At 42.9% G+C, this 21,495-nt stretch overlaps 1 protein-coding gene across 6 annotated transcripts in view; it reads right to left on the bottom strand.

Annotated features, from left to right (window-relative positions):
- GNE (glucosamine (UDP-N-acetyl)-2-epimerase/N-acetylmannosamine kinase) overlaps nt 1-21,495 on the bottom strand; it is a 153,758-nt gene that overhangs the window by 41,075 nt on the left and 91,188 nt on the right. For 5 of the 6 annotated variants that reach the window (XM_066256755.1, XM_066256753.1, XM_066256752.1 and 2 more), the window contains 2 exons: nt 17,733-17,812; nt 13,455-13,578 (listed from right to left, as the gene is read on the bottom strand). In XM_066256755.1, the coding sequence (XP_066112852.1) occupies nt 13,455-13,505 (51 nt within the window). In that variant the 5' untranslated portion in view covers nt 13,506-13,578; nt 17,733-17,812. Of the gene's footprint in view, nt 1-13,454; nt 13,579-17,732; nt 17,813-21,495 lie in introns of those variants that run through there. The other variant, XM_066256757.1, reaches the window with a different exon arrangement.

Below are 21,495 nucleotides of genomic sequence, written 5' to 3'. Positions count from 1 at the left end.
CACACAGGAGAAGCGACCATCTGCTTCTCCACCTCTCCCCCTCTCTTCTCTCTCTTTATCTCTCTCCTCTCCTCCGGTAGCCATGGCTCAGTTAGAGTAAGTTGTCCCTCCCCCCCTAGGATGGCTCCATGGCCTGCCTCAGCCACTAAAATAGCTCGGTTGCTGAGCAACAGAGCAGCAGCCCTAGATGGGCAGAGCATCGCCCCATAAAGGGCTTGCTGCATGGATCCTGGTCAGACGCATGTGGGAGTCTGTCTCTCTGCCTCCCCATTTCTCACTTAAGAAAGGAAAATATGATGGCAGTGAAACTCATTTGAAGTGATGGATATGAGATTTCGTTTGTAAGCTGGGGTTTAGTTTGGAGTTAGTGAAACAATTATGGATTAGGTCTGAGTAGATAAAAGAAATAGAAGGAAACAAGGATGACTTCCACTTTTCTAGCATAAGTATTCAATAATTGGGTGATTGTTACCATTTACCAAAATGAGAAAAGCTGTGGGAGTGACCAGGTTGGGGGAGTTAAAAGTAGTCTTAATTTGGGATATGTTATGTTTGAAATACATATGAGATAGCCACATGAAGCTACTAAACAAGCAATAAGATACATGAATCTGAACAGATTCACAAGGCCATAGATGATGAATGTACAAGTGTCCTATTGTTGCTGTAACAAATTACCTCCAATTTAGTGGCTTGAAATAATACAATTGTATTATCTTATGGTTCTGGAACTTAGGAATCTGAAATGGGTTTCACAGGGCTAAAATCAAGATAGCAGTGTAGGTATCACACACAAAAAAAATTGTAACTATACATGGTAATGGAGGTTAACTATTATTGTGGTGATCATTTAGCAGTATACAGGGTGGGGCAAAAGTAAGTTTACAATTGTGAGTATGCAAAACAGAGTTTATTCTTGTATTATTTATTACTTTCCATATAAACAACTATAAACCTGTGTACCTATATTAAATTATGTTGTACACCGGAAGCAAATATGCTATACACCAAATATATCTTCTTTTTTGTGTGACAGAGAGAGAGAGAGAGAGAGAGAGAGAGGGACAGATAGAGACAGACAGTAAGGGAGAGAGATGAGAAGCATCAATTCTTTGTTGTGGCCTGACCAGGCGGTGGCGCAGTGGATAGAGAGTCAGACTGGGACACAGAGGACCCAAGTTCGAGACCCCAAGGTCGCCAGCTTGACCGCGGGCTCATCTGGTTTGAGCAAAGCTCACCTGCTTGGACCCAAGGTCTCTGGCTCGAGCAAGGAGTTACTTGGTCTGCTGTGGCTCCCCGGGTTAAGGCACATATGAGAAAGCAATCAATGAACAACTAAGGTGTCGCAATGAAAAACTGATGATTGATGCTTCTCATCTCTCTCTGTTCCTGTCTGTCCCTATCTATCCCTCTCTTTGACTCTCTCTCTGTCTCTGTAAAAAAATAATAATAATAAATTCTTTGTTGCGGCATCTTAGTTGTTCATTGATTGCTTTTTCCCGCATCCCAGTCCGATGCTCCATCCACTGCGCCACCGCCTGGTCAGGCTTTTTAAGAAAAAAAGTATCAGTAGGTCTGCCTTCCTGAGACTGCAGGGAAGAATCTGTATCCTTGCCTTTTCCAGTTTTTAGAGGATGCCCACATTCCTCGGCTCATGGCCCCTGTGACCTGATTCCCTTGTCACACCCTCTTCCATAATGCTGGTGGTTGAGGCCAGGCAGGTTCACATTGGATTCGGGCAGACCACAGGAGAACGGCAGAGCCGAAAGACACTGGGCCATTCCAATGCCTTTATTGGAACCTATTTATTGGATTCTCGCAACAGTGGGTGAACAGACAGGCAGGGAAAACCGCTTCTCCCCGCAGTAGGCAAGCAAACAGGCAAACCACCCCTCACGGTGGTGGACAAGCAACCTGTGTCCAGGGAAAGTATCCATAGTCTTAAATAGGCTATACATACACGTGGCTTTCTGCCACGAGTTCACACACTACTCATGCAAGGTGCTTGCAGTGGAAAACAAGCGATCTAGCCTAACCGCAGCTGTTTTCTCTACACCTTCTCTAACCCTCCTGCCTACTACTATGTTCAAGTACAAGAGCCCTTATGGGCTCTGGCCAGTTGGCTCAGTCAGTTAAGACTGTCATCCCAAAGTGACAAGGTTGTGGGTTTGATCCCCAGTCAGGGCACACACGGGAAACAATCAATGAATGAATGCACAGGCCTGACCTGTGGTGGCGCAGTGGATAAAGCGTTGACCTGGAAATGCTGAGGTTGCCGGTTCGAAACCCTGGGCTTGCCTGGTCAAGGCACATATGGGAGTTGATGCTTCCAGCTCCTCCCCCTCTTCTCTCTCTCTATCTCTTCTCTCTCTCTCTCTCTCTCTCTCTCTCTCTTTCTCTCTCTCTCTCCCCCTCTCCTCTCTAAAAAAATTGAATAAATAAAATTTGTTTTAAAAAAATCAAAAAAATCAATGAATGCACAACTGAGTGGAACAACAAATGAATGCTTCCCTTTCCCGTCCCCTCTCTGTCTCCCTAAAAATAAAAAAATTAAATCTTGGCCAGATAGCTTGGTTGGTTGGAGTGTCATCCCAGGGCGTGGAGGTCAGGGCACATACAGGAAAAGCTCAATATTTGGTCTCTCTCTCTCTCTCTCTCAAAAAAAGAAAGAAAGAAAAGAAAAAAGAAAGAAATCACAGTAAGGAGCTATAGAAGGCATTTTCTCTGTTTTGGGATCACTTTTTTGTTAGTAAATAATAATACATTTCTGGATCTCTGCTATTTGCTATTTAGCAGAATGAATTAACATACCAAAAATCTTACTAAGTCATTGATTGTTGGTTTGGGGGTTTTTCCCCCTTAATTTATTTAGTTATTGAATTTAGAGAGACAGGTAGGGAGAGAGAGGGAGAAACATCGATTTGTTGTTCCACTTATTTATGCATTCACTGGTTGACTTTTGTGTGTGCCCTGACCGGAGATGAAACCCACTCACAAGAGTATCACGATGATACTCTTGAAGGAGGAGAAACCAGAAGAATGCACAAGAGGGGGGCCTGCAATGTCTGGGGTCTTACGCTCCAGCTCTGACCTCAGAGGTCTGGATTGAGGAGTAAGGGCAGACAGGGAAGTTTGAAAAATAACAAAACATAGCCGTGGACCTTGCTTGTTATTAGTTCCTTGAAATGAACTCACAGCTCAGAAAGAAGAATAAGTAATAAGTCAAGGGCAGACCCTCTGGCCTCTTCTACCCTTCCCCTCCTAGAGACACGAAAGTCACGTAGGCCTGCAAGCAAAGAAGTCATAGAAATCAGGCACTTGTCACGTGAAAGCTAAAGCTGTAAAGGTGTATATAAGATGTAAGAAATCTAACGTCGGAAGAGCACGTGTTTTGTTGCATCTTTTGGGGTAACACTGCTCCACCGGCTAAATAAATCCTACTTCCTTCTTCAAGTTGTCTGGGCGTTTTTGTCTTCCTTTGATTCCTGCAACACTCTAACCAACTGGGCTACCTGGCCTGGCCTGGTTTGGTTTCTTTTTATTTTAATCTGAGGGCTCAACAAGCTGCAAATAAGTACTTACAGCTTTGTAATATAATAAAATCAGGTTTTTCCATCAATTACTCCATAAGCAGAACTATAATTTCAGGCATTCAGGGCATAATTAGACCATCAAAGAAACCTAGACCTTAAAATATCATCTAATTCAAACTTCTCATCAAGGAGACCTCTCTACAGTATCCCTCACAGGTGTTCATCTGGCCACTTTGGGAACATTTCTTCTAATAGGAACTTGTCTTGCTCTTTTATTTGATGATTTAATTATAAAGTACACTGCATTCCTATAAATTCTGCCCACATATTAGTAGCCTACTATTCTAAACACTTTACTTATATTCACTCAGTACTCGTAACAACCTTAACATCTGGATTCCATCATACCCATTTCATAGATAGGGAGACAAGCACAAAGGGAAAGTTGCCCAAGGTACCACAGCTGTTAAGTAGATGAGCCTAGTCCTCGAGCCTACATGCTTAGCCACTGCCCTACCATAAACAGAGCCCTTAGACCAGCGGTTCTCAAGCTGTGGGTCGCGACCCCGGCGGGGGTCGAATGACCAAAATACAGGGAAAATTTTCCGATGGCTTTAGGCGACCCCTGCGTTTTGGTCATTCGACCCCCGCCGGGGTTGCGACCCACAGATTGAGAACCGCTGCCTTAGACCCTGGCTGGTGGCTCAGTGGACAGAGCATTGGCCTGCCGTATGGATTTCACAGGTTCCATTCCTGGTCAGGGCACACAGGAGAAGCGACCATCTGCTTTTTCTCCCTTCCCTCTCCCCCTTCTCTCCTTCTTTCCTCCCGCAGCCAGTGGTTCAATTGGTTTGAGCATGGCCCTGGGCTCTGAGAATAGCTCCTTTGGAGCACATCAGCCTCAGGTACTAAAAATAGCTCCATACTCAAGCCTCAGCCCCAGATGGCGTTGCCCAGTGAATCCTGTTTGGGACACATGTGGGAGTCTGCCTCACTATTTCCCCTTCTCTCACCTAAAAAAAAAGAAAAGAAACAGAGCCCTTACACTTTTGATATAAACCTGTCTTCAGGTTGCTCTTGATCATCAAGGATAAATTGTTCCACTAGTTAGAAATTCACATAATTCTTCTATTACCCAGCCCATAACTCTCTGAATTGCTCACATAAATGTCTCAAGATATTTTTAAAGATAAATTCTTTAAAATAAAAATATATAATAGTCTGACATTCTTCAATTGTACTAGTTTGATAAAGTCTGCAAAAAAGAAAATGAGATCAGTTTGGCACGACTTTTCTAATAAACTTTTTTGTGTGTGTGTGTGTGGCAGAGACAGAGAGAGTCAGAGAGAGGGACAGACAGACAGGAAGAGAGAGAGATGAGAAACATCAATTCTTCCTTATGGTTCCTTAGTTGTTCATTGATTGATTTCTCATATGTGCCTTGACCAGGGGGCTACAGCAGACTGAGTGACCCATGGTGAGCTCTGCTCAAACCAGATGAGCCTGCGCTCAAGCTGGCGACCTCGGGGTCTCGAACCTGGGTCATTGGCATCCCAGTCCAATGCTCTATCCATTGCGCCACCACCTGGTCAGGCTCTAATAAACTTAATCAAGGTATAATGAAGAAAATTTGCACATAATAAGCATGTATTGAATTCTGAATTTTCATAAAGTGAAGAACACACCTGGATAACTACCACCAAGCTAAAAAAAAAATTACCAGACTGACCAGGTGGTGGCACAGGCACAGTGTGTAGAGTGTTGACCTGGTTCAAAACCCTAAGGTTGCTAGCTTGAGCACAGGCTCATCCAGCTTGAGCGTGTGCTCAGCAGCATGAGTGAGGGGTTGCCGGCTTGAGCGTGGGTTCATAGACATGACCCCATGGTTGCTGGCTTGAGCCCAAAGATCACTGGCTTGAAGCCCAAAGTTGTTGACTTGAGCAAGGGGTCACTGGTTTGGTTGGCGCCCCCTGGTCAAGGCAATATGAGAAAACAGTCAATGAACAACTAAGGTGCCGCAACCATGAGTTGATGCTTCTCATCTCTCTCCCTTCCTGTCTGTCTGTCCCTGTCACTCTCTCTGTCTCTCTCTTTTGCTAAAAAAAGAAAATATTATCAAAGTATATGGGTCACCTACCCAAGAGCTGCCTATCCATGACCCATGACCTAGCACTATGGCCATGCACAATAATAGACACAGTGATATTAACTAAGCATGTCAATCTATCTCTCTGAAGCATTTAGACTGAAAAACAGAGAGGATTGATCAGTTATAAGTGGATTGGGAAATGGGGCACATTAAGAACATAGACACAGGTATGCTATGAGGGGTGGTACAGGTGAGCCATAGGGAGAGAATCCAATCCCAGCCCCTCTGACTTCAATCCATGTATATGCTTAAAATAATCCTTTTATTGCCTGACCAGGCGGTGGCGCAGTGGATAGAGTGTCAGACTGGGATGCGGAGGACCCGGGTTCGAGACCCGAGGTTGCCAACTTGTACGCAGGCTCATCTGGTTAGAGCAAAAACTCACCGGCTTGGACCCAAGGTCGCTGGCTCAAGCAAGGGGTTACTCAGTCTGCTGTAGCCCCACAGTCAAGGCACATATGAGAAAGCATTCAATGAATAACTAAAGGGTCACAATGCGCAACGAAAAACTAATGATTGATGCTTCTCATCTCTCCGTTCCTGTCTGTCCTGTTTATACCTCTCACTGACTCTCTCTCTGTCTCTGTAAATAAATAAATAATCTTTTTCTTAAGGTGCCCTCTTCCTTGCCCTCTGAAGATATGAACAACAAATCCATAAGCCAGGAAGGCTCCCAAACCCCATCATTTCGATTCCCAACTCCAACCGACTGGTAGTACCTGCCTAGAGAACCGTGTAGAAAATGAGAGGCTGAGTTCAATGGGAAAGATATTGTGGTGTCTGCCATGTTGTTTTTTGGGGAAGATGAAAAAGAGGCAGGGATCGTACCAGGTACCTGCCATTTCTGCCCTTAGCCAATATCAAAAAGAAATCACAAGATGGAAAAAACTGAGCAATTAACTGCCATATTAAGCTGGATATTTCTGTTTAATAAACATTCTTCCCTTAGCTGTTCCCCTCACCCCACTTTATAGCTCAGGAACAACACTTTCAATTGCCAGAGTCTCTTGAGTATATAAAGAGGTAAAACACATCCTACAAACCAGATATCACTCAAGCCAGACTGTTTATAGCCTGGTGAAGTCAGATATTCACCTTCCCAGAACAGAATTACTCTTGTACTGACAAGGCTACAATACATAGATGGGAAAGCAATTCTTTTTTTCCCCCTTAGGAAAAGAATGTTAGGATTAAGTTTACATTAGCTGAATGTTATTCAATAACTTCCTAAACTGTATGGATCAACTTCGGGTTTGCAAGCGCATGAGATGAAAAATATGCTTACCTATGTGCTGATTGAAATACTCCCAACAAGACAAGAAGCCTTTTGAAAATTTGTATTTCAGAACCATTAATCACCATTCATACCCCCAATTCCTAATCAGTTTATTATGTCAGCCAATAGGCTTTTTAGAGCACCTGTGATGGTGAGCCATCCTGTGCTGGTTTCCCAATTATAGAACAGAAGTACAAATACATAAATGACTGGGTGTTGGTTTGTGTGAAATATTGCCCTTTATTTGGATTTTTAAATGTATTTTTATGGGCTATACAAGTATTATATTTTAAACTGATAAATAATTCTATTACATATTGGTCTGCTAAGGAGATGAGGTAAGCCAGAGAGTGCTCAGTCACCCCTGACTAATAGGAGTGCCGAAAGTTTAATTGGCACAGCAATTCTGGAAGAACTGGAAAAGTGTTAAAACCTAGTTTGTCTTTAACTTTGACTCTCAACAGCCTGACCAGGCGGTGGTGCAGTGGATAGAGTGTGGGACTGGTATGTGGAGGACCCAGGTTTGAGACCCTGAAGTCGCCAGCTTGAGTGTGGGCTCATCTGGTTTGAGCAAAGCTCACCAGCTTGAGCCCAAGGTCGCTGGCTTGAGCAAGGGGTTACTCAGTCTGCTGAAGGCCCATGGTCAAGGCACATATGAGAAAGCAACCAATGAACAATTAAGGTGTTGCAACGAAAAACTGATAATTGATGCTTCTCATCTCTGTTCCTGTCTGTCCTTATCTCTCTCTCTCTCTGACTCTCTCTGTCTCTGTAGAAAAAAAAAAAGTTGGCTCAACAAAATTACATTCTAAAATAACTGCTCATCAGAGTTGCATGGGAAGTGTGCTCTTTTGACCTTCAAAGGATCGGGCTAAGATCAACAGCACTCAAAACCAGCAATAAGCCTCTGGGAAAATGACATGATTTCTCAACAGATGCTGAAGATCCAGCCAAGGTACTGGGCCAAAAATCCTGCAGCTGAGGAATTGTCACCATTCAAAATGAAGATGGGGCCCCACGTGGCAACCGTTGGAGTACTGAAGCCGGCCTCTTAACAACTGTGTGAAGGCTTCAGACACATCCAAATGTGCATAATTAACGTCTGTAAATCCAAAGCATGAACAAAAAGGCCTCAACCCCTCCCTTCTCATGTCTCTCATCCCCCTCCTCTGGAATGAATCTAATTCAACTTTTCAAGCTATTTTTGTTTTTTTTGTCCCTATCTTGCTTCCTGTCCCTAAATGGGGCCACTCCCTTACGGGTACACCTCTGCCCCTAGTCCTCTACATACGCCATCATTCAGATTTCTTTCACTCTCCAGTCTTTCGTTTTGACTTCTGTGCAGATAATTCCTTGGATGCACACCCTAGCCTGACCATTCTAGCTCTAGGCCCATGACTTCAATTGCCTGCTAGATATTTCCTCATCTCAAATTCAGTATATAAAATTTAGCTTGTTTTTGTTTTCCCCTCTTGACTTCCTCATTTCTGTTAAGAATAACAACCTGCCACTTTCATTCAGACTTAAAATCATAGAGTCATATATTTTTTTAATTTATTCATTTTAGAGAGGAGAGAGAGAGGGAGAGAGAGAGACAGAGAGAGAGAAAGAGAGAAAGAGAGAGAGGAGAGAGACAGGGGGGAGGAGCTGGAAGCATCAACTTCCATATGTGCCTTGATCAGGCAAGCCCAGGGTTTCGAACCGGCGACCTCAGCATTCCAGGTCGACACTTTATCCACTGTGCCACCACAGGTCAGGCCATGGAGTCATATTTTAATTTTCTCTCTCACTCTCTCTGACTTTCAACATTCAATTTGTCAAGTTCTTCAAAATATGAGGTTTATTTTTTTATATCTACCATTCCCTCCCATTTCTACCATCACCACCTTAGTTCATTTATGTCTTCATTCTCTTAGTTCCTTAATTCTAAGATACCCATATTTTCATGATTTTACATACCTATGCTCAAGATTTATTTTTAATCAATGTATAGAGTTTTATTACAAAAATCTGTTATGTCAATCATGTCTTGGAATTAAGCAAATATGGCATCTCTGACCTAAATTGTCATGTTTCTCCTTGCTCTTCCGGCTTGCCTCCCCTCGCTTCTCTAATCTGTCCTGCCTACTACTGCCTGGTTAGTGTACTTAAAAGATGATTTTCATTAAGTCATCTTTTTGTTTAAGAAAAACTTTCCTGTCTCCCCATGCCCCACTAGGTAAAGTATGCCTAGGGGATTAACTTTGGCATTGAAGGTTCCCAACAATCATGCCCTGGCCTCTTTCTGGCCTTACCAACATTATTCCCCTACCCAGGTCCTTCTGCTCTGAACAGATTACTCTCTGCCTCTGTTGATGTCATGCTCCACAATTAGAAGGCTATTCCCTCTGCTGCTTACACCATGCTCGGGCTTCAAACCCTAGCTCTACACCTAGCTTCTTACACCTAGCTCTATTGTGAAACCTAATCTGAATGAACATCTTATCCCAGAATAATCTCTTCCTCCTCCAAATTACTGTAGCAATTGTCTTGACTATTCATTTCCTACTTATTATCTATCTGATGTTTTTATAAGGACCCTGAGGAAATCAGTCCCATTAGTTCTCCATATGTCCTCCTTCTCTTATCAGATCATACATTCCTTGAAGGTAGCTCTGCTAGGTATACTTATTTCCCTGATATACCCTTGAGTCATGAGTTATTTAATAAATACAGTCTCATAAGCATTGGGGTAAACCAGGAGATCACATCTCTTATCCAAGAGTCATTGCCATCCTAATTCTTTTCCCTCTGGCTAGTCCAAGTACTCAGGCTCCCCCATCCATTCTCCTCCAGCACCCAAGCTTATGACCTTAGTGGTATAACACTGTGGCTCAGTCTTTTTTTTTTTAATTTTTAATTTTTATTTATTCATTTTAGAGAGGAGAGAGAGAGAGACAGAGAGAGAGAGGAGAGAGAGACAGGGGGAGGAGCTGGAAGCATCAACTCCCATATGCATCCTGACCAGGAAAGCCCAGGGTTTCGAACCGGCGACCTCAGCATTTCCAGGTCGACGCTTTATCCACTGCGCCACCACAGGTCAGGCCTCAGTCTTTTTTTTAGAGACAGAGAGAGAGAGTCAGAGAGAGGGATAGATAGGGACAGACAGACAAGAATGAAGAGAGATGAGAAGCATCAATCATCAGTTTTTTGTTGCGACACCTTAGTTGTTCATTGATTGCTTTCTCATATGTGCCTTGACCGCGGGCCTTCAGCAGACCAAGTAACCCCTTGCTCGAGCCAGCGACCTTGGGCTCAAGCTGGTGAGCTTTGCTCAAACCAGATGAGCCCACGCTCAAGCAGGCAACCTTGGGGTCTCAAACCTGGCTCCTCTGCATCCCAGTCCGACGCTCTATCCACTGCGTGTGGCTCAGTCTTTATAGTGAACCAAGTGTAAAAGAGAACGGTGAGTTGAAAATCAAGGAGTAACTGCAGATGTGTGGAGGCAGAAAGCAACTGGAGATGCAACTAAGATGGGGAGTAAGGCCAGGTCGGCAAGGGCCCTGAGTGATGTCACGCTAAGGAGATCAGACTTTCTCCCCATTAGGTCTGGGAGATTTTTTAATCAGGAGAGTGACATGATCAAATTTGCTTAATTAGAATTGTGGAAGATGAGTTGGGAATAGGAGGAAGGGCTAGGAGAAGGGAGGCCAGTTAGAAAATCTATTTCAGGACCTGAATTAAGGTGAAGGAAGTGGAAATGAAGAGTGCGAGGACATGGGCAAAACTTGATGGCAGAAAGGATGACAATGGAAGAGAATGACTGATGTTTCTATTTCAAAACACTGAGTGGCTGGCAGTGCTGGTATGTGAATTAGAGAAGCAGGTGAGGATGGGCTGGAGGAGGTGAGACAGTAACAAGCTCTAGTAGGATATGTTGAACAGGCAGCACCTAAAGGGCATTTTCAGGAGTCTGAGGACCTGGAGAACACAGGGTTGGAGATACAAGTTTGTGATAAAGCATAACTTCCCCCCCCCCCCAACTTTATATCTATTTGAATGCACTGCTTCTCCTAGTCCAAGGCACCCAGTTGCATTTCTTGTCCTACCTGTTTCACCAGATTTTTCTAAGACCCCTGAGTCCCAGTCTGTTATATTTCTACTCTTGGCCAGTTCAGGGCTCTTTTTTATAATATTTTTACATATAGTAGTTATCTAAATCTTAGACAATTAGACTCTTAGACATTATTAAATTTAATTTTCTAGAATGTCAAGTTCTGCAGGAACCCAGTGTCTTCTGTTTGTTCTGCTTTGTGTTTGACATTCAGTGGTGCCTTCCTGGCCACGTGCCCGCTTTCCCAACACACTTTTTCCAACTGCCCATCTTTCCCACCCTCCAGCTTCTCTTTTTTTAACCCCTTCTTTACACTCTTGGTCACTGCCTCATTTTTTTTTTTCTTTCCTGAAATTAGAAGCGGGAGGCAGTCAGACAGACTCCCGCATGTGCCTGACCAGGATCCACCCATCATGCCCCCCAGGGGGTGATGCTCTGCCCATCTGGGGCGTTGCTCCGTTGTGGCAGGAGCCATTCTAGTGCCTGAGGCAGAGGCCATGGAGCCATCCTCAGCACCTAGGGTCAACTTTGCTCCAATAGAGCCTTGGCTGTGGGAGGGGAAGAGAGAAACAGAGAAAGGAGAGGGGGAAGAGTGAAGAAGCAGATGGGCACTTCTCCTGTGTGCCCTGGCCGGGAATTGAACCCAGGATTCCCACATGCCAGGCCAATGCTCTACCGCTGAGCCAACCAGCCGGGGCCAGTCACTGCCTCATTCTTGAAAGTTTCTTCCACCTGGCTGCAATTTCTCTGCTGCTATATTTCCCCAAACCTCTAGTTTAAAAATTTAATGTTTCCTAAGATTCCCTCTCTAGCCTCCCATCCATCTCATTTTAGTGTACACCTAGTGTGGCCTCGTACACTTGCATGGTTTAGTACAACCACTGAAAATTATTTATAAATCTGAATCTCTAGCCCACTCTTCTCAGTCCAAACCCAAACATCCAACTCCCTTTAGGACATCTTTATTTGGATGTGTTCCACAGGTACTCCAAGTCAACTCAGCACAATGAAGTTCTCTTTCTCCATAAACCTGGGCTTTCTCCATTCTGTCTCAGTGAATATTGCCATCCACCAGTCACCTGGGAGGAATCCTTGACTACTCCACCTTTATCTCTCAAATGCATACTGTCATGAGATCTTATCGACTTTATATTTTAAGAGAGCGGTTTCCTAGAAGAGAACATGGTGTGACTGAAGATACCAAGAAAGGAGAGATACCAAGAAAGGAGTGAGAATAGCATATAAAAAAGACTAGCCTGACAGCAAAAAGTTATGCTGCGGAATATTGAAAAGTGTCAAGTGGGAGAGAACCTTGGAACATAACTTAAAGGTGATACATGGTATATCAGAGGTGATGTGGTCAGAGAACCACCAAATATAGGCAGACGGATGAAATGGTCACTGCAAAGTGAATTTAAAAAATCAGTCACATAAAAAATGGGAGTCAGAGCAACTATTAGCCTTATAACTAGAAACAAACATTTCTTAGATTTTATTGAAGACATGAGGAAAAAAAGAAAAACTAAGAAGTTCCAACTAGAAGCTCAGAAAATTTGACCTTGAGTTTAAATGTAAGTGCAAGAGCTACTAAAAACTAAAAATAATAAATTCTCATTGAGGGAGACAAATTGAAATTATGCATTAGCAGTGCAGATAGAAGTAGACTGTTGAAAATAATTGCAAGAATGATATTTGATTGAAAAGTGCTTATAAGCCATTCTCTAACTGTAGATAATCTTTAAATGGAATATATACATATTTAAATCACCCAATTGAAATGTGATAATGAGTTCCTAAAACATCTGAATTTTCACATTTCAATAAAAGTTTAGGTTAAATAAACCACATTATAATATAGCACACTATATAACCTATTTGATGTATTCACATAGCGATAAGCACGGTAATTTTCACTTTCTTTGGCTTAGATATTGTATAACTCAGAGTTAAGTGCACACCCCTCCCTCCCTAATGTGGTTAGTCAGTAGTTGAATAACTGGGAGAAAAAGAAGTACGAGCCAGGCAGCTTTGCATCCCATGTTTCAAAAGAAAAGGAACAAGTAAAAATAGTTGCAACAAGCTTTCACATTGGGAAATAAACTACATTTATGAAGCAGAAGATTCAAAAAGTAAGAGCAAATCCCTCTCCCGGATGCAAGCATGAGGACTCTAAAGGAGAATTCGTTTTTAGCTTTCAGTTTAGAAAGGCTCAAGAGACCATGAGTTTCAGCAGCAACTGAGAAACAAAAAGGAACCATAAAATGGGTAATGGGAGCTAGCAGTTTTGACACTAAAAATGAATGATGGGTGGGATAGATTTAAAACCAAAGCTTTTCTCTTCTTTCTTGCAATGTTCCCCTTTGTTTCTGATGGCTATTTTAATGATAAAGCTAAATCACTTACATGAGGTCCTTGAAAGCACAGCTCCTGGTAAGAACACATGTTTATTTCCATCCCGTAGCACAAGCTCTGTACCCAGTGTTGTTTGAATCAAGGAGCAGGGCAGCTGTTCCTTTTCTTGGTGTAGCTGCAACAGAGCAGTCATTAATAGGCACCTGAATTCCAGACTAAGTCTTGCGCTCTGCCTCACTGAAAAAAAAAAATGTGGCTCTAAATTCTTCCGGTGTTCCTGGACAGTAGCTTGAGAGTAGGAGGACAGTTAGTGTGTGAGTGTTGTTACTTCCCTGTCTTTGATACACCATTCTACCTGGTGATTTTATTTTCTACTAGAAAAGTTATTTTCTTCTGAGTCTCTTGAAGGTAGAAACAAAAATCTATGATCAATACCGCAATAGTCTTTTTCACATAGGACATTCAAAACATTTATTTATTTACTTACTTATTTATTTTGACAAAGGCAGAGGGACAGATAGGGACAGAGAGACAGAAAGGGAGAGAGATGAGAAGCATCAATTCTTCATTGCAGCACCTTAGTTGTTCATTGATTGCTTTCTCATATGTGCCTTGACTAGGGGGCTACAACAGAGTGAGTGACGTTTTGCTTAAGCCAGCAACCTTGGGCTCAAGCCAGCGACCATGGGGTTATATCTATGATCCCATGCTCAAGCCAGTGACCCCACACTCAAGCTGGTGAGCCCGTGTTCAAGCCAGCAACCTCGGGGTTTCAAACCTGGGTCCTCTGCGTCCCAGTCCGACGCTCTATCCACTGAGCCACCACCCAGTCAGGCAAAAACATTTATTGACATAGTACTTTGAGCTAAAAAGTAAAGTAAAGAGATTAAGCCAGAGGATTCAAGTTTCTTTAATAGTCACAAGACTTCAGCACATTGAAAACCCTGAGTTCTGTGAGAGTAAAGAAAAAAATCAAGGCCCTGGCCGGTTGGCTCAGTGGTGGAGCATCGGCCTGGCGTGCAGAAGTCCCGGGTTTGATTCCCGGCCAGGACACACAGGAGAAGCGCCCATCTGCTTCTCCACCCCTCCCCCTCTCCTTCCTCTCTGTCTTTCTCTTCCCCTCCCGCAGCCGAGGCTCCACTGGAGCAAAGATGGCCAGGGTGCTGGGGATGGCTCCTTGGCCTCTGCCCCAGGCGCTAGAGTGGCTCTGGTCACAACAAAGCGACCCCCCGGAGGGGCAGAGCATCGCCCCCTGGTGGGCGTGCCAGGTGGATCCCGGTCAGGCGCATGCGGGAATCTGTCTGACTGTCTCTCCCCGTTTCCAGCTTCAGAAAAATACAGAAAAAAAAAGAAAAAAAGAAAAAGAAAAAAAATAAATATTGTTGCATTTGATTTTAGAAAGAGGAGAGAGAGAGACAGAGACAGAGAGAGGGAGAGAGAGAAGCAGGGAAGCATGAACTCTGTTGTAGTTGCTTCTCTCTGTGCCTTGACCAGGCAAGCCTAGGGTTTCGTACTGGTGAACTCAGCATTTTAGGTAGAAGCTTTATCCACTGCACTACCCCCTGTCAGAATATTGTTATATTTTATCTAAGCTACATTAGAATAGAAAAGTGTTACCACATTTTATAAAGGGTGTAATTTGCAACCAGATTGGGGTCAAGGGAGATACAGGCTGATGATCTGCTATTTCCATTAAATTGGTATATGTTCATTTGAACATATCACCAGTCTAACATTATCTACTTAGGGAAAGCTAAAAATAAAAAGTAACCCATTTTAAAGAAGAGAACACTTTATACTACTGTTTTCAAAAACTGATGAAGAGGTCCAGGTGGTGACATGGGTAAATGTTGTACTCACCTCCTCTTATAACCATATCAAAATTTCAACTAAACTACAGATCAACCATCATTGAGAACCATTGGAAGTCTGCTGAACAGAAGTCCTATAACTAAGGATATACAGAAGAAGCCATGTCAAGACTGATGGGAGGAGTGGAAACGCAGAACAGGCTGGTTCCACACCCACTCGTGGCAGTTAAAAACTGGGAGACATATCTTGGCAGCATGGAGGTCTCCCATGAGGAACAAGGGGTTCCAGCCCCGTACCAGGATCCCCAGCCCAGGGTTCTAGCACCTGGAAGAGAATCCCCGTTACGTCTGGCTGTGAAAACCCCTGGGGATGGTGGCTGAGTGAGACGGAGGGCTGCTGGAGGTTCCAGGCATTCCTATTAAAAGGCCTGCTCACAGACTCACTTGCTCTGAGCTCCAGCACTGGGACAGCAGTTCAAAAGGTGCCAGGGACATACAAATAGGAACTGAATTGTCTGGCTTTAGACAAAACTGGAGGGTCAGCTTTCTCTGAGACAGAGTGTCAGGAGAAGTCATTGTTTCTTTGCTGAGCCCTCCAGCAGCAGGGACAGGCAGGTGCCATAGCTGAGTCTCCATCAACCTGGCCAACACTGTTTGTTCCACCCTGGTGATTCCCTGAGACCCCATTCCACCCAACTTTTGGGCCCACCCACGCCATTTCCCATTACTTTTCCATACTAATGGCTTGTCTTGGCTCAGGCTGCAGACTTTCCTAAAATTTCTCAAGGTTCACAAATTACAAACAAGCAGCAGATGGCCTCAACATGTCCATACCTCATGCTAAGCAACCCCACACCTGGCGCTAGTGGCAGCCAGCCTCACTCCACAGCTTAGCCTCTCCCATGCACCTTCAAGCTCAGCACAAGGGGTAACCATCTGCAGATCACTTTGTATCTCACACTAGGTGGCCCTGGGCAGGGCACAGGCAGCAGCTGACCTTGGCCTGCACCTCTCAAGAGGCCCCAGAACTAACACATTCTATGGCCAGCTTCAGACCACACCAGAGCACCACCCAAACACCCCCATGAATGACACGCTCAAAGGGCGGACTCAGCCGGCACCAGAGTCCTGCTAACGCAAATTCTGCTCTTTAGGGTGGGTGCTTGCACAACAATCCCTTCACTGTAGTCATAAGCAGTCCTCACTACTAATCAGCCTGAGGATCAGTCCCACCCAAAGACGTGCCAACAGCATTCAGAGTTCAACTACAACAGGAGGTCACACACAACCCACACAAAGGTCACACATGGAGCACCTGGCTCAGATGACAAGGAACACTTTGCCATTGGGCCCCACAAGACACCCACGACATGAAGGAGACAAATGTTCTAAATGAAAGGACAGAACAAAACTTCAGAAAAAGAACTAAAACATGGAGCCAAGCAATCTACCAGATGCAGAATTTAAAAAAACAACAACTGGTTATAAGGATTCTCAGTGATCTCAGAACTTCAACAAAGAGATAGGAAACAAAAATGGTGATAGAAAATATAAAAAAGAACCAGTCAGAAATGAAGATCACATTACAGGGAATCAACAGTAGATTACATGAAGCAGAGAATTGAATCAGAAATTTGAAAGATAAGGTACCAGAAAACACCCATCAGAACAGCAAAAATAACAAAACAAAACAAATCCAAAATATTTATAAATTGAGGATAGTTTGCAAGCACACTAGCACACCTCTTAAGGGTACCAAAAGAAGAAGAAGAGAGGGCAAGGAATCGAAAACTTATTTGAAGAAATAATGACAGAATATTCTCTAACTTGGCAAAGGAAATAGACATATAAGTCCAGGAAGCACAGAGAGTTCCAAACAAGATGAACCCAAAGAGGCCCACACCAAGGTACACCATCATTCTAAATGCAAAAGGTTAAAGACAAAAAAAGAATCTTAAAAGCAGCATTCGAAAAGCAGTTAGGCCCTGGTTGGATAGCTCAGTTGGTTAGAGAATCATCCCAATACGCAAAGGTTGTGGGTTTGATCCCATCAGAGCACATACAGGAACAGATCAGTGTTGCTGTCAGTCTCTCTGTTACCCTGGCTCTCTCTCTAAGATCAATCAAGGCCCTGGCTGGTTTGCTCAGTGGTAGAGCATTGGCCAGGCATGTGGATGTCCCAGGTTTGATTCCCCATCAGGGCACACAGGAGAGGCACCCATCTGCTACTCCAACCCTCCTCCTCTCATAGCCATGGCTCAATTAAAGCAAGTTGGCCCCAGACACTGAGAATGGCTTCCACCTCAGGGAGTAAGAAGAGCTCCGTTGCTAAGCAATGGAGCAATGCCCCAGATGGCCAGAGCATCATCCCCTGGTGGGCCTGTCAGGTGGATCCCATTCAGGGCACATTCAGGAGTCTGTCTCTGCCTCCCCTTCTCTCACTAAATAAAAAATTTTTTAAATAATAATAAAATATGATTAATCAAAAAAATTTTTTTAAAGAAAAGCAGTTAGTTACCTATAAGGAAGCTTCCATAAGACCATCAGCTGACTTCTCAACAGAAACTTTGCAGGCCAGATGGGATTGGCACAAAATATCTAAAATGATGGGGGAAAAAGATTTACAATCAAGATTAGTCAAGATTACTCTACTCAGCGAAGATATCTTTTAGAATCAAAGGACAAATGAAGAGCTTCTTAGACAAGAAAAAGCTAAAGGAATGCATTACCACCAAACCAGTATTACAAGAAATGTTAAAGGGACTTCTTTAAGAAGAAGAGGGGGGAAAAGATTAAAAATATGAATAATAAAATGGCAATAACTATATATCTATCAATGATAACTTTAAAGGTAAATGAATCAAAAGCTCCAATCAAATGACAACATAGGGTAGTTGAATGGCTAAGAAAACAAGACCCTTACATATGTTGTCTACAAGAACAAAGGACACACACTGAAAGTAAAGAAATGGAAAAAGACACTTCATGAAATAGAAACAAAAAAGCCAGGGTAGCAATACTTATACTGGACAAAAATACACTTTAAAACAAAGGCTATAACAAGAGACAAAGAATGACCCAGCAATTCCACTTCCGCAAATTTATCCAAAGAAACCCAAAACACTAATCCAAAAAGACATTTGCATCCATATGTTCATTGTAGCATTATTTACAATAGCCAAACTATGGAGGCAACCTAAGTGTCCAGCAATAAATGAATGGATAATGAAGAAGTAGTGTGTGTATGTATGTGTGTGTATATATATATATATATATATACACACACACACACACACACACACACAAAGAAATATGATTCAGTCACAAAAAAGAAAGAAATCTCACCATCTGCAACAACATGGATGGACCTAGTGTATTGTTCTAGTGAAATAAGTCAGAAGAAGACAAATGTCATATGCCTTCACTTATATGGGCAATCTAAAAATCAAAATAAAGAAGCAAAGCAGAAACAAAGAATATTGTGATGGTTGCCAGATGGGAGCAGGGTTGGGATGGATGGGTGAAAAGTAGAGAGGATTAAGAAGTATATATCAGCCTGACCAGGCTGTGGCGCAGTGGATAGAGCGTCAGACTGGGATGTGGAAGACCCAGGTTCGAGACCCTGAGGTCACCAGCTTGAGCACGGGCTCATCTGGTTTGAGCAAAAATTCACCAGCTTGGACCCAAGGTCGCTGGCTCAAGCAAGGGGTTACTCGGTCTGCTGAAGGTCCATGGTCAAGGCACATATGAGAAAGCAATCAATGAACAACTAAGGTGTTGCAATGCACAACGAAAAACTAATGATGCTTCTCATCTCTCCATTCCTGTCTGTCTGTCCCTGTCTATCCTTCACTCTGACTCTCTCTCTGTAAAAAAAGAAAAAAAAAGAAAAAAAAGAAGTATATATCAGTAAACAAATTGTTAAAATTTGGGAATGTAGCCTGACCTGTAATGGTGCAGTGGATAAAGCATTGACCAGGAATGCTGAGCTCGTCGGTTCAAAACCCTGGACTTGCCTGGAAAAGGCACATATGGAAGTTGATGCTTCCTGCTCCTCCCCCCTTCTCTTTCTCTCTCTCTCTCTCTCTCTAAAAAAGAATAAATAAAATCTAAAAAAAAAAGACTTCCTAAAAATATTGGGGGATGTAAAAGTATAGCATAGGGAATATAATCATAATATGGTAATAACTATGTATGGTGTCAGATGGATACTATATTTATTGGGGTAATCACTTTATAAGTTACATAGTCACTATGTTGTACACCTGAAACTAATATAATATTGTATGTCATCTGTGATTTGGAAAGAATAGAAAGGAAGAAAGAAGAAAGAAAGAAAGAAAGAGAGAGAGAGAGAGAGAGGAAGGAAGGAAGGAAGGAAGGAAGGAAGGAAGGAAGGAAGGAAGGAAGGAAGGAAGGAAGGAAGGAAGGAAGAGAGAGAGAGAGAGATAGAAAGAAAGAAAGAAAGAAAGAAAGAAAGAAAGAAAGAAAGAAAGAAAGAAAGAAAGAAAGAAAGAAAAGAAAGAACTGATAAGCCAGATGGGAAGCATATAGACCATCATAAGCCAGCATATTCATGGAACTAGCATAGACTAGCACAAACCAAAACTTAAATTGATTTAAAGAATCTTAAATAAAATATTAGTAAATAAAATTCAACAATATATAAAAATAATAATATCTAATGACCAAACAAATAACATTTGTCTCTGGACTATGAGGATGGTTCAATTTTAGAATCTGCTATATTAACAAAAGAGAAAAACAATATGTTAGTTGGGTTTTTTTTTACAGAGACAGATAGGGACAGATAGACAGGAACAGAGAGAGATAAGCATCAATCATCAGTTTTTCATTGCGACACCTTAGTTGTTCATTGATTGCTTTCTCATATGTGCCTTGACCGCGGGCCTTCAGCAGACTGAGCCAGCAACCTTGGGTCCAAGCTGGTGAGCTTTGCTCAAACCAGATGAGCCCGGGCTCAAGTTGGCGACCTCAGTCAGGGTCTCAAACTTGGGTCCTTCCACATCCCAGTCCAACGCTCTATCCACTGCGCCACCGCCTGGTCAGGCCAATATGTTAGATTTTGAAAAAGCATTTGCTACACTCATTTATAATTTCAGAAAAGTCAAAACAGTCTAACCAGGCAGTGGAACAGTGGACAGAGTGTCAGACTGGGATGCAGAGGACCCAGGTTAGAAACTCTGAGGTTGCCGCCTTGAGCACAGGCTCATCAGCTTGAGCATGGGGTTGCTGGTTTGAGTGTGGGATCATAGACATGACCCTATGGTCGCTGGCTTGAAGCCCAAGGTTGCTGGCTTGAGCCCAAGGTACCCGGCTTGAGCAAGGGGTCACTCGCTCTGCTGGAGCCCCACCGTCAAGGCACATATGAGAAAGCAATCAATGAACAACTAAGGAGTCGCAATGAAGAATTGATGCTTCTCATCTCTCTCCCTTCCTGTCTGTCTGTCCCTATCTGTCCCTCTCTCTGTCACAAAAAAAAAATTTAAACAAAGCTCTTTCTGTCATGTAGGCTATCTAAAAAAGCCTTAACTTATTAAAGAAAAACTACCAAAATCTATAGTAAGCATCACACGTGTTGGTAAACAAAACTCTTCTCACGCTATTGTTATCACTATTCACATTGCACTGAAGGTTGTAACCAATGCAATAAGATGAGAAAAATATATGAAATGTAAATATTGAAAAGTAAGAATTAAAGCCATTACAGTTAACCCCTGAACAAGGTAGGGGTTAAGGGCACCAACCCCTGAAGAAGTAAAAAATCTGCATATAACTTTTGACTCCATCAAAACTTAATTGTTCTTCAGCATCTATGGGATTGATTCCAAGACACCCTACTGATTCTAAAATTTGCAGATGCTTCAGTTCCCTATATAAAATGTCATAGACCAACCAATACATTCTGTTGGCCCTGCCCATCTGTGACTCAACCATGAATCCAAACCAGCATAGGTATTTATTGGGAAGTAAAAAGCCATGTAGAAGTGGATTCATGCAATTCAAACCTGTGTTGTTCAAGGGTCAACTGTATTACCTATAGTTTGCATGGTTGTTTGCCTAGATATTTTAAGAGAGTCAACTGAAATAACTATTATAATTAATGAGTGTTTACTAAGATGTCTTAATACAAAATCCCCAGTAATAACGAATAAGAAAATGTCACAGGCCTGGCCTGTGGTGGCACAGTAGATAGAGTGTTGACCTGGAATGCTGAGGTCAATGATTAAAAATCCTGGGCTTGCCCAGTCAAGGCGCAT

The sequence above is a fragment of the Saccopteryx bilineata genome, chromosome 2 (genome assembly GCF_036850765.1).
Source record: "Saccopteryx bilineata isolate mSacBil1 chromosome 2, mSacBil1_pri_phased_curated, whole genome shotgun sequence".
Classification (NCBI taxonomy): Eukaryota; Metazoa; Chordata; class Mammalia; order Chiroptera; family Emballonuridae; genus Saccopteryx; species Saccopteryx bilineata.
Note: the sequence above shows the minus strand (reverse complement) of the source record. Positions and strands in the feature narration are given on the sequence as shown.